Below are 17,123 nucleotides of genomic sequence, written 5' to 3'. Positions count from 1 at the left end.
CTTATACGGGTATATAGAAAATGCTATATACTGTATACAGTGTGCGTTGTGGCAGGGGGTGTAGGGGTGATCAGGAGGGGATCAGGGGATTAAATCTTTATTGGGCGGGTGGGGGGGACCCTAAACCTGCTTGGGACACAAACTTAGTCGCCTGCGCTAATTCTGATCACAATGACACTAATACAAAAATACAAAAACACAGTATATTACGTTTGTATTAGTGCTGATGTGACAGAGGGTGTAGGGGTTAACTAGCGGTGATCAGGGGGGGATCAGGTGGGATCAGGGGCTTAAATCTTTATTAGGGGGGGGTGGCGGGTAATTCAAGTGGAAAAAGGGGGGTCGCAAGCGCTAGACCTGACCACAAATCACACTTATACGGGTATATAGCAAAATGCTATATACTGTATACGGTGTGTGTTATGGCAGGGGGTGTAGGGGTGATCAGGGGGGGTCAGGGGCTTAAATCTTTATTGGGCGGGTGGCGGGGACCCTAAACCTTCTTGGGACAGAAACTTAGTCGCCTGCGCTAATTCTGATCACAATGACACTAATACAAAAATACAATAACACCGTATATTGCGTTTGTATTAGTGCTGATGTGACAGAGGGTGTAGGGGTTAACGGCGGTGATCAGGGGGGGTTCAGGGGGGATCAGTGGGTTAAATCTTTATTAGGGGGGGGTGGGGGGTAATTTGAGTGGAAAAGGGGGGGTCGCAAGGGCTACACCTGTTCACAAATCACACTTATACAGGTATATAGGTATATGCTATATGCTGTATATAGTGTGTGTTGTGTCAGGTGCTGTAGGGGTTAATTGGGGGGGCGATCGGGGGTGAAATGTGCCTATCTAACTGTGTGTGGGTGTGCTTGGTGCAGTACTCACAGTAAGATGTGCTCTCCTCTCACGCTGGATCCGAAAAGACCGTTGTGGGGGGAGGGCACATCTCCTCTAAGCCTGTGTTTACATTTCACAGGCTTAGAGGATGATCTGATTGGGCAGGACCGATCAACAGGTCCAGACCAAAAATGATTGGCCTGGACCTGATGACTGATCGGTTCTGAACCCAATCGAGTCATCATCGGCGGCGGGGACGCGCGGGAGCGCGCACAGGGCCGGCAAATTGTGCTGACGTAGGCCTACGTCAGTTTGCCTGGCCGGGGCTGAGTGCCGACGTAGATCGTCGTGCGCCGGTCGTAAAGTGGTTAACAATTATTTGCGAAATTTGGTTAATGGTACCTTAAAAATCCAAGCTCTAAATATGAGCTCTCTTTTCTTGTGTCCAATTAGAAAAATCGAACAAAAATATCCATATTTGGAACAAGCATTCAATTTTCTGTTTATTAAGACACTGCTCTAGAGTGCCAATATGGACTGTTCATATGACAATTTCCAAGAGGACATGTGGAAAAATTGTTATCACAATGTCCAGTTGTCATTTAAATATTATTTATTTCAGGTACTTATATAGTGCTGTCAATTTACGCAGTGCTTTACATATATATTGTACATTCACATCAGTCCCTACCCTCAAAGGGCTTACAATCTAAGGTCCCTAACTCACATTCATATATATATATACACATACTAGGGCCAATTTAGACAGGAGCCAATTAACCTACCAGCATGTCTGTGGAGTGTGGGAGGGAACCCCACACAGGCAAAGGGAGAACATGCAAACTCCAGGCAGGTAGTGTTGTGGTTGGGATTTGAACCAGCGACCCTTTTGCTGGTAGGTGAAAGTGCTAACTACTACACTACTGTGCAGTATTCTACCTATGAAAACAGAATGAGCAAGTCTGTGCATGATTAGAAACAACATTTGACCATAGACTGTTCCTACGTACGTGAGAAGTTGTCCAATGTCGTTCAAAATTTCTCGCCCAACTTTAGGCATTCTCATTTTCAACATGGGACGAGGACACAGAAAAATGACAACAACTGTTTATGCGATTTCCTAAAAGTGTGTACTAGGCTTAGTGTTTGTTACACCAGCATTTCATTATCCTAATATGTGTGTGCTGTACCATGTACTTGTATGAAAAAGTATCCTGTTCTCTTTGTATTGCTTCCTTTGTGTGAAATCACTGGTGTTCCTGCCAATCCCTCTGTTTTCCTATTAAAAACTGACCACACTAATCAGAAGACCACAACGGGGTCAGTTCCCTAGCTGTGCTAGGCTGCACTCTTCCAATGATCAGACTTGTCCTGACACTTCCCCCTACAAAGCCATTTACTGAGAAGCTCAGTGTACTGCTGCTTGTCCTCCCCCCAGCTCTTATGAAGCTGAGAACAGAGGGAATGTGATAACTTATAAAAAAGGGGAAAAAAAGGTATTTGTATATATATATATTTTATATCTATACACAAATGTTTGCCTTTCATTTTAATTTTAAATTAAATGGGTGGTTTTACAAGGTGATTGTTTACAATCCAGGCTCCATTCACTTTTGTATGCTCCATGTAAAAAAACACACAGAGTGGCCCCTATTTTCCATACCAGACATGGGGACAGGGAGGCCTGGCAAAGCATCTTGTCATCATGTTAATTAGACCCACTCAGCACAGAGGCACAGAGAAACAAACTGATTTCTACATTCCTTGCCTTGTACATAGATCACCCAGAGGGGAATGTTTTTTCTCAACAAAAGTGGAGTTACGCTTTAAACCTTTACAATCACTTTAAGCTTATCTTTTAGGATCTAGCGAACTAGAATCTGGTCACTTCTCCCAAAACTAAAAAAGGATTGGAATAGAGGTCTGCTATAAGCGTGGGCCTTTGTCTAAGAAAGAATAAGCGACCTATAAACATTCTGATAACAACAGCTTCGCTGTCTCTGGATATACCTCTATGCAGTATCTGGATACACTTTTTCTGAATATGCCTGCATATATAAAATGTTTTGATTTTATGCATACAAGGAATTTAGGAATGCACTCCATAATAATAAGCATGTAACAGATATCATCAGTGACGCTTGTTGAAAAGTGAATGCTGTTTTGCTGGGCTAACCCCCTTTAGAATGACATATCAATGTAAATTAGCTATAAGCTTACTTTACAAAAGTTATATTTACAGAGAACATAACCCAGCTTTAATAGTAAAACGGAAAGGGTCATGCACTTTATAGATTCTTTTTTTTTGGTCAGTGGGAAGATTTCTGTTTATTGTGTTGTCACTGAGACACGAAATTGATAAAACCCTACTTAATGAGGTAGAAACAAAAATCTCACAGGAGTCCCCCACTCTAGAAAAAAAAAAAAAAAACCCTTATACCTTCTAAATCTTTCCTTATTCTACTGACAATAGAGATTTCACTTGAGATATCACTTGAGCTTTAAGTGCCCACTGAACAAAGATGGGTACAACACTGTAATTAATGGAGAAGTATAGCCAAAGCTAAGTATAGCCATAGCCAAAGCTTTTTTGGGCCTCTCCATGACATCAGAGATAACATGGCAGCGTGGGATGGAGCTGTGGTCGGGCATGAGATGATCTCAGTAGGTCAACACTAGATCCACTGGATGGGTGTGTATCTGAAATGTGCATATACCACCATCAGGTAAGCCAGGCAAAAAAAACAGGAGGTCGGCCAGAGTTCCTCTTTAACTACTTTACCGCTGCTCACTGGAGCTCTACTGCGGCAAAGTGGCTCGACAACGTCTGGCGACGTAGACCTACGTCGCCAGACATTCCCCTCTCTCGGGGAATCGAGTGTGGAGATCCGCCCGCTTGTGTAAACAAAGCGGGCGGATCTCCTAAGTGACAGGCAGGGTCAGATTGCAGGGTTCAGCATAGCTGAACCTGCGATCTGTCCCTGTGTTACTCAGTCCCCTCCCCCCACACACGTCAGTAAGCACCAGGCATACATTAACCCCTTGATCACCAATAAAAATTAACCCCTTCCCTGCCAGTGTCATTTTTACAGTAACAGTGCATATTTAAGTGTCAAAAATGTCAGTCAAGGGTCCGATCTGTCTGCCGCAATGTCGCAGTCCCGCAAAAAAAAATCGCAGATCGCCGCCATTGCTCGTTAAAAAAAAAAACACCAAAAACGACAGAAATCTCTCTCTTAGTTAGTAAACGCAATAACTTTTGCGCAAACCAATCAAAATACGCTTATTGCGATTTTTTTTACCAAAAATATGTAGCAGAAAACAAATTGGCCTAAAATTATAAAAAATTTTAATTTTTACATTTTTTTGGGGGGGGGAATTTCATATAAAAAAATGTGAAAAATATTGTTATTTTTTTTAAATTGTCGCTCTTTTTTTGTTTATAGCGCAAAAAGTAAAAATCACACAGGTGATCAAATACCACCAAAAGAAAGCTCTGTTTGTGGGAAAAAAAGAACGTAAATTTCGTTTGGGTACAGCGTTGCATGACCGCGCAATTGTCAGTTAAAGTCGCACAGTGCCGAAACGCAAAAAGTGGCCCAGACGTAAGACAGCAAAATCCTCTGGTGGTAAAGTGGTTAAAAAGTATATTAGCATGCCCATGGGTTACTATGTAGAATGTATTTGTGCAAATAAAAATACAACATAAAAAAGCATGTAAGCCTGGCAACAATTTAAAAAAAAGCTATTCAGTGATTGTTGTTTGAGTACTTTTTATTTATTTGCAAAGGAATAATATTTATCCTTCTTACTACATAATGGCCTTTATGTAGGCCTCTGCATATTTGCATTCTAAGTTTGGCACAATATCAGGTTTATTTGACATTTCAGTGCAAAGGGCACTGGCGTGCAGTGGGAAGTTAATGTTCAGATTTCATCACTTTAGTGTTGCCAAACCAGTTTATTTATGACTTTATAAATTTAGAGATCATTTTATTTGCAAGGTAAAGTACAGCTGTACTTTCCGTTAGACATACAGCGCTATACACAGATCTTGAGTTGTCACTCAAATTATAAATGGCCACCTTTCCAGATCTGCAAAACCTTTATAAAGCCTATGGACATTTGAAGAAAAAAAGCTATGTATACACAAAAAAAAAAAGGCAAAAAACAAAACTGAGTGAAGGGAACCGAGAGGCTGGAACTGGGCTTTAAATAAATAGTAATATGAATGCCACCAGCTTCATACAGAATCCATTCTGATGACGCAGCAATTTTTTTGCATATGTACTTGTCTGTTCAGTCTGATTCCAGCAGTTTAAAGGAACTCCCTGTTAGAAAAGAAATGAGCTCTTTTCCATCATTCCAGGCAATAATATATGTCTGGAAAACATATGGGTTTTAGGATAGCCGCTTGTTGGGCAGGCAGCCAGGAAAAAGAAACGAAGTCATCAGCTGTTGAGATGAATTGTTAAAAAGTTGACCCTTGCCTGAAGTCATTTACTTTGCCAAAAACCCATCATAAAAAATGATAAAATGAAAAAGTCTTACCTAGAGATATGGGTACAACATATTACTGATAGATCCACCAACCGCTACCAAATAAAAATGTTTTGCTTTGTCAGTTATCTTTTTTAATACTGTGAGATGAGGTGTAATGGTATACCACACTCGTCTAGAAAGGAATGGGTAGCAGATAACCAGAGAAGTGAAATTCTGGTTCATTACAAGTCCTTCTAAACGTGTATTTTCTTTCATGGCAAATATTTCTCAATCCAGCGTCCTCCTTTCTTCCAACCTTTTAAAGATATATCCACCTTAAAGGCTCAATTTTTAAAAAGATAACACACATTTTCTTCTCGGGACCCCCTGTCGGTGCTTCTGGCTTCTGACTTCTCCTGACTTCTATGTAAGGACCAATTTCTCCATATATTCTACATAACACACACTGTGTGGATTTGATTGACAGCGGCAAGAGCAAAAATAGTCTTGTGAGACTATCAGGCACAGCGCTGGATCAAGATTGGGCTCAGGTAAGTATTTATAGGGGGGGGGGGTGTTTGCTAGGTGCGCGCTGATCATAGAAGGTTTTATTCACCTTGATGCAGAGAATGCAATAAGGTAAAAAACCTTCTGCACCTTCTGCCCTGCAACCCCTTTACAAATCGCTACAGAAAATTCTCTCTGTCCTACTGGACATACTGTATATATCAGGCATGTCCAATCTGCGGCCCAGGGGCCACATGCGGCCCGGAACCCCAGGCAATGCGGCCCACTGCCCCCTGATCATTTTTTTTTCGCTGGGGAGGAAGGAAGTTGGGTCGGGGGCATGGCCATAGCGGCTTCCAACTAACGGTAGGCAGAGGCTGCCTCGGAGGGAGGGGGGGGGGGGCGAGCATGTGCAGTGTTTCTGACTCCTACCACCATGACCACTTCAAATCACTGAAGTGGTCATGGTGGTTAGTGTGTTTCTTTAATATCTCTCAGAAGAAGTAAACCTATATACTGATTACATTTCATTTGATCATCCTCTAGCCAGACATGGGAGTAAGTCACACATGTGCAAGTCACAAGCAAGTCTCAAGTCTTAACCTTCAAGTCTCAAGCAAGTCCCAAGTTACTGTGGCGAAAAGCAAGCAAGTCAAGTCGAGTCCCTGCTAGAAGTCAAGCAAGTCAAGTCAAGTCATTTATTTTGGTCAAGTCACAAATCAAGTCAAAATACTGATCTACCCCAATTTTCACCTTCAAATCAGTTAAAAGTCAGTGGTCAGGAAAGGTTTTGTTTTATTTTCAACATTAACAAAACTGCTTGGTTCTTTTTTCTTGGCATATTTAAGAAACACTTTGAATGCCCAAACAGCTCAAAATCCTTCGTCCGGTCATGTTTCAACACTACAGTCACTAAAAAATGTTAAACAGCCAGTGACCTAAAAATCAGAACACACTGAGGTGTTTTAAGTGACTGTGGTGTCAGAAACATAACAGGCACATTCATTTTGCTTTCACACATCTTGAGAAAATGCAAATATTTAATAACTTAAAAAAGTAAAGTCATTTCGAGTCATATGTCTCAAGTCAAAGTCAAGTCTCAAGTCATGAATACCAAGTCAAAGTCAAGTCAAGTCTTTTATTAATTTTAGTCAAGCAAGTCTCAAGTCCTCAAACTGGTGACTTAAGTCTGACTTAAGTCAAGTCATGTGACTCAAGTCCCCCACTTCTGCCTCTAGCTGTGTTAAATTAGTGCAAGGGTGTGGCGGCGCAGGAAGGGCGCAGCGGCATTTTATTAATCATATACCTTAACTATAGTATATATTTTATATGCAGCCCGAGAAAATTTCTCTGCACTCAATGTGGCCCAGAGAAGCCAAAAGGTTGGATACCCATTGTATATATCATTGTTTATGATTAACAGGGGCGTAACTACAGGGGTTGCAGGGGTTGCAATCGCAACCGGGCCCTATGCTCAAGGGGGCCCATGTGGCTCCCCTGTACACCTGAATAGGAGGGGTGGCGGGGGCAGCATGTAGAGAAATCACTGTCCTCCTTTTTCCTTCTGTAGCTGCAGGAGGAAAATGGAGGAGATTGGTTCCTCTGTATGCTGCCCCCGCCACTCCTCCTATCCAGTTCACTTGTGTTCTGCTGTCTCTGGGCCATGTGTGCTCCCCTGGCCCCCCCCCCCCCCCCCACTGTGCTCCCTTCCCTCTCCTGCTGGCTGCTGCAGGGGATGTGTCACAATAGAGAACCAGGAAGGGGCCGGTAAATATGTAATTTACCAGCTCCTTCCTTTTCTGAATGGACAGAGTCATAGTCAGTGACATTGTAAAAAAAAAATAAAATAAAATTATAAAAAATAATATAATTAAAATACCAAAAAATAAAAACTACTGACACCAGTGGGTGAACTTCCGGGATCGCAAAGGTCACATTTGCGACCGGGCCCTGGCATTCCACCACCGTGGGGAGGCCCCAAGATGGCAGGGAGGGGACCCACTGCAGAACTTGTGAAAGGGTCCATAATAAAGGACCCCGCAATGAGAGTAAAGGGCCCCAGGGCACCAGGGGTCCAGGGGGCCCTTCATGGTTTCTTGCACCAGGGCCCTGAAGGTTCTAGTTACGCCTCTGATGATTAATATAGGGATGTGGTGGTAAAACTTTTATACCCCTGGCATTTGCGGTAATCAGGAAAGTCAATGTCAGAAAGCCTTATCAAAATGCTTGTTCTGGGTGTGTGATTTAAAGTGTTTGAGCCATTGGAACTGTCAGCGGACTAGCATTCGTAAAATGAGAAGTCAGCAATAGCAGTCTCAAAGTTTCTTTCAGGAAAGGTTTGCTTTAAACATGGTAGAAACAATAAAGCAAAAAAAGAAGAAAGAACATTGGGAAGTATATACAGATATTCAGGTCCCTATAAATCAGACAAGACCATATGAGATCTGATCTAGCTAATTCACATTTCTTGTTCTAGAAACAAGAATTTTAACTTCACCTTCTCATTAAAAAGTATGAGCCAATGTTCCTTTAAGGGAACAAAAATACATTGGCAAGACCAGTGGTCTTTATCTGTAGGCATGTTGTTATTTTGTATTCTGGCCAAGTGACTCATGAGGGAAAACCCTGAGGTATATGTTTACATGTACAGTACTTTTGCGTTTCCTACTCTCCCCCTGACTTTGTACCTTGCTAATCTCTAGAAATCTACTACATGGATATAATTTATGTGTGCCTCCATTCTGGAATGCCTGAAAAAGTAAGAGATGGTTAATGCATGCATGGTTAGCTGGCCTCTTATATCTCTCAGGGTCTCCAGTGGTGGGGACTGAATTTCCTTCACTGCCTCTGTTTCTGCCATTGGAAAGCCGAAGTCCTGGATTATTTCACTTACAACTGTTCCCTGAGCAGCCACCCTCTAATCACCTGGAACACACACAAATTTCTTATCCGTAGGCTGCTCATTCTGTTAGGCACTAAAGCAAAACAAGGAACAAACAAGGCTTTCCTGTCTCTTCTTGGCTTCATTGGAAAACTGAAAACTGTTTAGAAATGTTCTCTTTCCTCATAATACCCTTGCAGAATGTAAAGGAAACTACAGTCATATAAAATGATATGTAAATGTTATTAGATTAAAGAACTACAAGCACAGTAAAATAAAAAAATAAAAAAATGACCCTAAAAGCATTACCACAGCAATTTTTGTTTTTTATGTGTTTCCCGGTAACATATAGTATCTCACAAAAGTGAGTGCACCCCTCATATTTTTTGTAAATATTTTATTATATCTTTTCATGTGACAACACTGAAGAAATGACACTTTGCTACAATGTAAAGTAGTGAGTGTACAGCTTGTATAACAGTGTAAATTTGCTGTCCCATCAAAATAACTCAACACACAGCCATTAATGTTTAAACCGCTGGCAACAAAAGTGAGTACACACCTAAGTGAACATGTCCAAATTGGGCCCAATTAGCCATTTTCCCTCCCTGGTGTCAGGGGACTCGTTAGTGTTACAAGGTCTCAGGTGTGAATGGGGAGCAGATGTGTTAAATTTGGGGTTATCGCTCTCACTCTCTTATACTGGTCACTGGAAGCTCAACATGGCACCTCATGGCAAAGAACTCCCTGAGGATCTGAAAAAAAGAAGTGTTGCTCTACATAAAGATGGCCTAGGCTATAAGAAGATTGCCAAGACCCTGAAACTGAGCTGCAGCATGGTGGCCAAGAGTGGTTTAACAGGACAGGTTCCACTCAGAACAGGCCTCGCCATGGTCCACTAAAGAAGTTGAGTGCACGTGCTCAGTGTCATTTCCGGAGGTTGTCTTTGGGAAATCGACATATGAGTGCTGCCAGCATTGCTGCAGAGGTTGAAAGGCTGGGGTGTCAGCCTGTCAGTGCTCAGACCATACACCGCACACTGCATCAAATTGGTCGTCCCAGAAGGAAGCCTCTTCTAAAGATGATGCACAAGAAAGACCGCAAACAGTTTGCTGAAGACAAGCAGACTAAGAACATGGAATACTGGAACCATGTCTTGTGGTCTGATGAGACCAAGATAAACGTATTTGGTTCAGATGGTGTCAAGCGTGTGTGGCGGCAACCAGGTGATGAGTACAAAGACAAGTGTGTCTTGCCTACAGTCAAGCATGGTGGTGGGAGTGTCATGGTCTGGGGCTGCATGAGTGCTGCCGGCACTGGGGAGATACAGAGGGAACCATGAATGCCAACATGTACTGTGACATACTGAAGCAGAGCATGATCCCCTCCCTTCCGAGACTGGGCCGCATGGCAGTATTCCAATATGATAACGACCCCAAACACACCTCCAAGACGACCACTGCCTTGCTAAAGAAGCTAAGGGGAAAGGTGATGGACTGGCCAAGAATGTATCCATCTGTGGGGCATCCTCAAAAGGAAGGTGGAGGAGCGCAAGGTCTCTAACATCCACAAGCTCCGTGATGTCATCATGGAGGAGTGGAAGAGGACTCCAGTGGCAACCTGTGAAGCTCTGGTGAACTCCATGCCCAAGAGGGTTAAGGCAGTGCTGGAAAATAATGGTGGCCACACAAAATATTGACACTTTGGGCCCAATTCGGACATTTTTCCACTTAGAGGTGTTCTCACTTTTATTGCCAGCGGTTTAGACATTAATGGCTGTGTGTTGAGTTATTTTGAGGGGAAGCAAATTTACACTGTTATACAAGCTGTACACTCACTACTTTAAATTGTAGCGAAGTGTCGTTTCTTCAGTGTTGTCACATGAAAAGATATAATAAAATATTTACAAAAATGTGAGGGGTGTACTCACTTTTGTGAGATACTGTAGGTATATGTGACCTTTTGTTTATGGCAGTGGAAAAAAGGGTAACAGCAAGATAGGCATATAGTTTTAGATAAACTTGGTGGGGCACCAGGGGGTGCTTGGGTGTGCTTTAGCATCCCCAAAAGTTCTTTATGCACCCCCATAGCACCTTCATCCAGAAGACCCCTGCTGATCTAAGCACAGTAGGAAACATTTATTAATCAATTAAAAATAGCACACTTACATGTAGGATTCTTAACATTCAGCACACACAAGGATTGGATGTGGACACTGCAAAGCTGTTATTAATGTGCATTGGTAGCTTTTGCTTCCCAAGCCAGCATTGGGAACCAGATTTGACAGCTGTCAAAATGCTGCCAATGCCTGGTATCCTACAGCACTATTTACTGACTTGTGGCAACCCCTATGTGATACTGAAAGGAGGGAGCGTTGCAGGGGGCAGTAATGCATTTCAAAAGAACAATCCTTCTTTGTCAAAAACCACTGGATCTCCCCAGATCTCTATTTGAATCTGCATGGTTCCTGTTGAATGATTATTGTTCTCCATTTGAATCTTGCTGAAATTCTGTGGAACATTTTTACATTTGCTGGCCTAAGCAGGGTATACATGTATCGAAATTCAGCTGGTTCAGTAGGACCCTGGGCGGATTTCAGTCTGTGTGTACCATGGCCTGTACAAATGAAGATCGTCTAATAACCAGCTTCTGTTGGATGGTCATGCTGGATAACCAACATGCAGATCTGTGTATTCTAAGGGGGGGAGTCCCCGCTGTCAGAATACAAAGGCACAGTGGGAGAGATCCCTGCATCAACATAGCTTTGTCTGTTGAACGAAAAAAACTCAACGTGTATACCCAGAATTCCTAGCATTTTGCCTGCAATTATGCTGTCTTGCCTTGCTCTTTCTGGCAGAATGATCTCTTGCCTGGCAGAAAAATTATAGTTTTGACAGCAGTGTCGGAGAAAGGGAGCTTCACAGGATGTATCCGCAGGTAAGTAAAACTACTGAACACCAGTGCTGGGGTATATGGTGCTTGCTGGTGGTTAGTGTGCTGGGAGTCATTTTTTTGGATGTTATTTCTGGTCCTGAAACTTGCTGAGGGTTATCAATTTAATCCCTGAGACTTGCTTGGGGTTATTGCTAGGGGCTATCATTGCTGTCCCTGACATTTACTGAAGGTTATTGCTGGCATTTACTGGGGGATATCTTTGCTGGCACTGACACTTGCTGGAGGTTAATATTGCGATCACTGACACAAGCAAGTTTCTTGTCAAACAACATGTTTTAACATATATAAATAGGGAATGAGATATCTTTTGTAATTGTGGGTATAGTAGTGTAGGATTTTGTGCACTATTTTTATTTTAATTCTTTATAACATTGCAATATTTTATTTATGTTTTTGTTAAACATGTGATTCAAATGCAAAACTAGTGAAAAACAGTCAGAAAAAATGAGTAGGGAAATAAAATGCCAGTGACCTCTACCTGTAAAACCACTCCTGTTTTTTTTGGGGGGGGGTCTCATTGTTTCCCATCTAGTGCAGCTGTTGTTAATTTCATTTAACACCAAAGCAGCTCAACCCCATTAACAACCCCCTCTACTACTCAACTGACCAGATCAATATCCCACAAGTTTAAATGACTTGATGCTACACTCTGAATAAAAGGGTCCCTTTCATTTTTTTGAGCAGTGTATATGAAGGGTCTTCAAAAAAAATCCAACACTTTTTAATATTTAAAAAAGTTTAAAAAAGTGTGGAAACTTTTTGAAGAACCCATATTTATATATATGTATACATAAAATAACACACATATATATATATATATATATATATATATATATATATATATATATATATATATATATATATATATATATATATATATATATATATATATATTTTATATATATATATATATTTATTTTTTTTTTTTTTTGTAGGGGTACAATCAGCCTTTTACCCACACACATAGACAAGCAACTGGGATTTGCTCTTTTTTTACAATCACCATTTTAATAAATTAAATTACATTTTTATATGTTATTGCAGGATATTTACCCATATTACAAGCTTGTCCACTAAGTGCATAAAGCTGCTGTTGATATGCCCACTCTTCATCATTGGCAGCAGATATGATGAGCAGTCTTCTTCTCCAGCGGAATCTATAAAAAAAGAAAAACAAGTTCATTTTCTATGCACTAAATCATCTATATTATTTATTTTTGTCAGGGAAGACATAAAATCATCATTATTAGGTTTGAAAAAAATATAACAAAAATGGAACAAAACTTTGTTAGAACAAAACTTTAGTTGTCCATTGAAGGTAAAGGAAAAGGAAAATCCCCCAATGGTGTGGGACTTTATATGCACACTAATCGGGATGATGGCCACTCACACTGGGTATTGAGTGATAGGTTCTACCTAATCCATTGAAGGTAAAGTAACATTGCATCCAGTTAGCCTACCACCTCAGCAAGGTATACTTACCAAACCACACTCCCTTACCACCTACTCGCTGGTCGGAGCCCTCACTCTGTTTTAATGGAATGGAAGTTTTTGGACTGGAGGATTATGTGAAATCCCTTATGTGATAGTGCTAGTGCCACAGCGGCCAATCACTGAAGCCAGACACTGCACCGGGGGGGGGGGGGTGGAACAGCGGCAGTGACATCATAACCCCACCAGTTAAGCTTTCAACAATAGAGCTAACCCAGGGTGGGGAAGTGGTGAGGAAGTAAAGATCAGTAAGGTATGGTATTAGGAGGCACTGTTACTTTGCTCTGAATGGGCAGGTAACAGTGGCTTTGAACATTTTGCACCAAGCATTTTCCAATTAACATACAGTAACTCTGATGCAGTTTGTAAAGGTTGGTGTCCTAAAAGGGTAGATGGTTTTTACTTTGCAAAGTAAATGTTCACCTGAATAAACTACCTTGATGTTAATGATCCAATTATGTGCAAGCAAAAATTTGGTTTTTATTCTTGCACACAACTACGTATGCAAAGTAAAGATAACTTCACCACATTTACTAAACATTCACTTTTCAACATGCGTTTTATCTTCTACTTTATTAAATCAGCCACAAAGTACCTTTCTATCCCTTCTTTTTTTTGTACCTATTTATTCTGTAAAAGGAGCATAGTGGAATAGCTGTGTTTTAGAACAGATATGGTTACATTGAAGTTACGTTTGAATGGTTTTCAACTTGCTAAACAACTATGAGTTAGTTTTATGATCATTCCCACCTTTGTGAATTAGCCCCATTACATAGCCCACTTTCCTACTCCTCATCTGGTTCACTTTTATCGCCCTGTTTTCCTCCCTACTTTCACAGTTAGGTTTTTAGCTCTTTAGGTACAGAAAAATACCAGTTGATCTGATAAAATTGCAATTTAGCTCCTAAATTCCTGTTGCAAACTGACAATATAGTGCTTTTTCTAAACTGAAATGACAACAAATAGTGTCAGCCCTGCTCAATTGTCTTTTGCTAACTTACAGAATCCTTGCCTCATCTCCACAACATAAAGGGCAGATTGTTTTGCAATCCAAGGTAAGAGCTAAGAGGGATGATTAGACTTGGGTGTACGTTTAGTAAACTGAGATAAGCCGAGATCTGGATGATCATGGCTTGTCTCAGAGCATTGCCGGTTTAAATTGCTGAGAAGAGTAGTGGAGAACATAGTCTTCTCTTCTCATCTCAGTACACAAACAGCTTGCATTCACTGCAACAGAAACGGCCAGTTTAGTAACACATGATGTCACCTTATCACTGTGCTTCTCTTTGAAGATCTCCTCTTCCTGCTTCTCCAGCTCAGAGTTGGAGATAGCAGGAAGAAATAGGAGATCTCTGCTGTGAATGTCCCTGTGGCCAAAAGTGAAAGTAAAAACTCTCCCTACTGCAGTGAAATATACATCAACAGCAGGTTAGAAACACATCAACTATACAATCACATATATATCTGTGTGTGTATATATATATATATATATATATATATATATATATATATATATATATATATATATATATAGATATATATATATATATCTATATATCTATATATATCTATATATATATACTGTATGTACTGGTGTGTATATATATATATATATATATATACTGTATGCACTGGTGTGTGTGTGTATATATATATATGTATATATACTGTATGTACTGGTGTGTATGTATATATATATATATATAATATATATACATTTTTTTTAATTTTTTTTTTATTTATTTCAGGTACTTATATAGCGCTGTCAATTTACGCAGCGCTTTACATATACATTGCACATTCACATCAGTCCCTGCCCTTAAGGAGCTTACAATCTAAGGTCCCTAAATCAGATACATACACAGTAGGGCCAATTTTTTATACAGGATCCAATTAACCTACCAGCATGTCTTTGGAGTGTGGGAGGAAACCAATCTGTCACGATTCGATCACGCCCACGGCAACTAGCTAACCGAGATGTGATGAATCGTGACTGGGGAATATAAGAAGATAACGGAAATACAGAAAATTCCTACTAAGTAATTTGATTGGCTGCAAAGCTTTCACAGCCTGCACTGCCTTCGGTCACCACTAGAGGGAGACTCCACTCCAATCCAGCTGGCTGACCACACACAGGCAGATACAAATCTTACATACAATCTGGTGCACTCTAAGGGTTGGGGAGCAGTTTAGCAATTACCACACACTACTAGGATTCCTCCAGCTATCCTACAAGCCAGAACCCCTGTGTTGATCACTCTTCCCACTGTCCCCACACCCACACACCAAAAAGGATATCCTGCCACCACCCAACAGTTTGCCTGCAGACTGGTCTGCTGGGACACCACACACACGCAGATCTCCGTCTGGTGTACAATCTGCATACAATCTGCCAACACACAGTGCAATTGCATACAGATTGGCATGTATGTATGTACTGTATGTACTGGTATGTATGTGTGTATATATACAGTGTATATATATATATATATATATATATATATATATATATATATATATATATATATGTATGTATGTATGTATGTGTGTATATATATATATATATATATATATGTATACTGTATGTATATATGTATATATACTGTGCATGTGTGTGTGTATAGATATGTTTTCATGTGTCAGAACATGTCATTACGAGTTCTTATAAACTTTAGTTTCACTTTTTAAACTTAGCGGAGGCTGTAATCTCACAATATCTCGTGAGATTACAGGCAGTCCACCCAGTTATACACAGATCTCGGCAGTTCTCAGAGATAAAAAATTCTCCTCTGATCACCCTGTGAGAAGTGAAGTTCTCCGCCTTCTAAACTGGGTGCCAGAGGAGATATTTTTTCCCTGAGAACTGCCGAGAAGTGAACTGAGAGAAAACTTCTCAGTTTACTAAACGTACACCCCAGTGAGATAACACAGTTTAAACATGACAAAGGATGCCAGTGGTTTTCTGATAGGATCAACTTTATTATTTTTTTTTTTTTTGCACTTATCAACCAAATAAAACAAAATGCTTGAAATTGTATATTTAACAGACCATAAGAGAGCAAATAGGAGAAGTTCAGTTTTAAGCCTAATACACGCTATTCGTTTTATTTTTTCGTTCAACCCAGCGGGTTGATTAAAAAAAAAAAAGGAAGGAGCTCAGGAGGAGCCGCTCTACTAACTATGGAATGTTAGTAACTCTCCCCTGCTGAGATATTGCATTCTGACAAAAGGAAGGCCCCCCTGCCCCCACCAGAACACACTGGTCAGCGCTCTCAGCCATTGGCTGAGATCACTGACCGGATGCAGATTGGCAGGCCCTCTTTGGTCATGCCCCTTCAACAGAAGCCGACTGTATGATTGGCTTCTGTTGGACCGGCTGCTGTACACACAGGCCGAATGTCAGCCGGTTCAATAGAATCAGGCCAACATTCAGCCGTGTGTACGGCCCTTTAGGGTTTTTTATAATCCTTTAACATTTTGGCAATTTTCTGTGTATCAATACTGCTGGCACCTTAACCCCTTAGCGCCGGTTGTACGCAAATATGCGGCCTCTTGAGCACCTTAGCGCCAAGGGACCACAAATTTGTGTGAATAGCTATATATACATCTGTGCTGAGAGCGTGCGTGCTGCACGCTCCCAGCACAGTTACTGTCGCCTAATGAAAAGCGCCCTATTACTCGTTGCCATCGGGAGTTTTTGGAGCACGTGACCGCCGTGACAGCCAATCACAGTGGTCACGTGATCTTAAGCCATGTCCCGCCTCCCGGCATCATAAACCTCTTAAAGGGCTGGGAAGTTAAAGAAAGGAGTAAACATCAAAAGCTTGTCCTAAAAAATGTACTGTTAGCGCAAAAAGAAAAGGATTACATAAAGTACTCATTTGTGTTGTTACAAGTGCACTAATCTTGTTTTTGCATCTTTATCTGAATATCTGGATATCTGTGACTGATAAGAGTATATTTTTTGTG

General features: G+C 40.9%; 1 protein-coding gene across 1 annotated transcript in view; it reads right to left on the bottom strand.

Annotated features, from left to right (window-relative positions):
• CCDC80 (coiled-coil domain containing 80) overlaps positions 1-17,123 on the bottom strand; it is a 219,726-nt gene that overhangs the window by 16,257 nt on the left and 186,346 nt on the right. Inside the window, exon 6 of the mRNA XM_082245975.1 lies at positions 12,717-12,820. Within this exon, the coding sequence (XP_082102101.1) occupies positions 12,717-12,820 (104 nt within the window). The remainder of the gene's footprint in view (positions 1-12,716; positions 12,821-17,123) is intronic.

Source organism: Pelophylax lessonae (genome assembly GCF_965119305.1).
Source record: "Pelophylax lessonae genome assembly, chromosome: 2".
Classification (NCBI taxonomy): Eukaryota; Metazoa; Chordata; class Amphibia; order Anura; family Ranidae; genus Pelophylax; species Pelophylax lessonae.
Note: the sequence above shows the minus strand (reverse complement) of the source record. Positions and strands in the feature narration are given on the sequence as shown.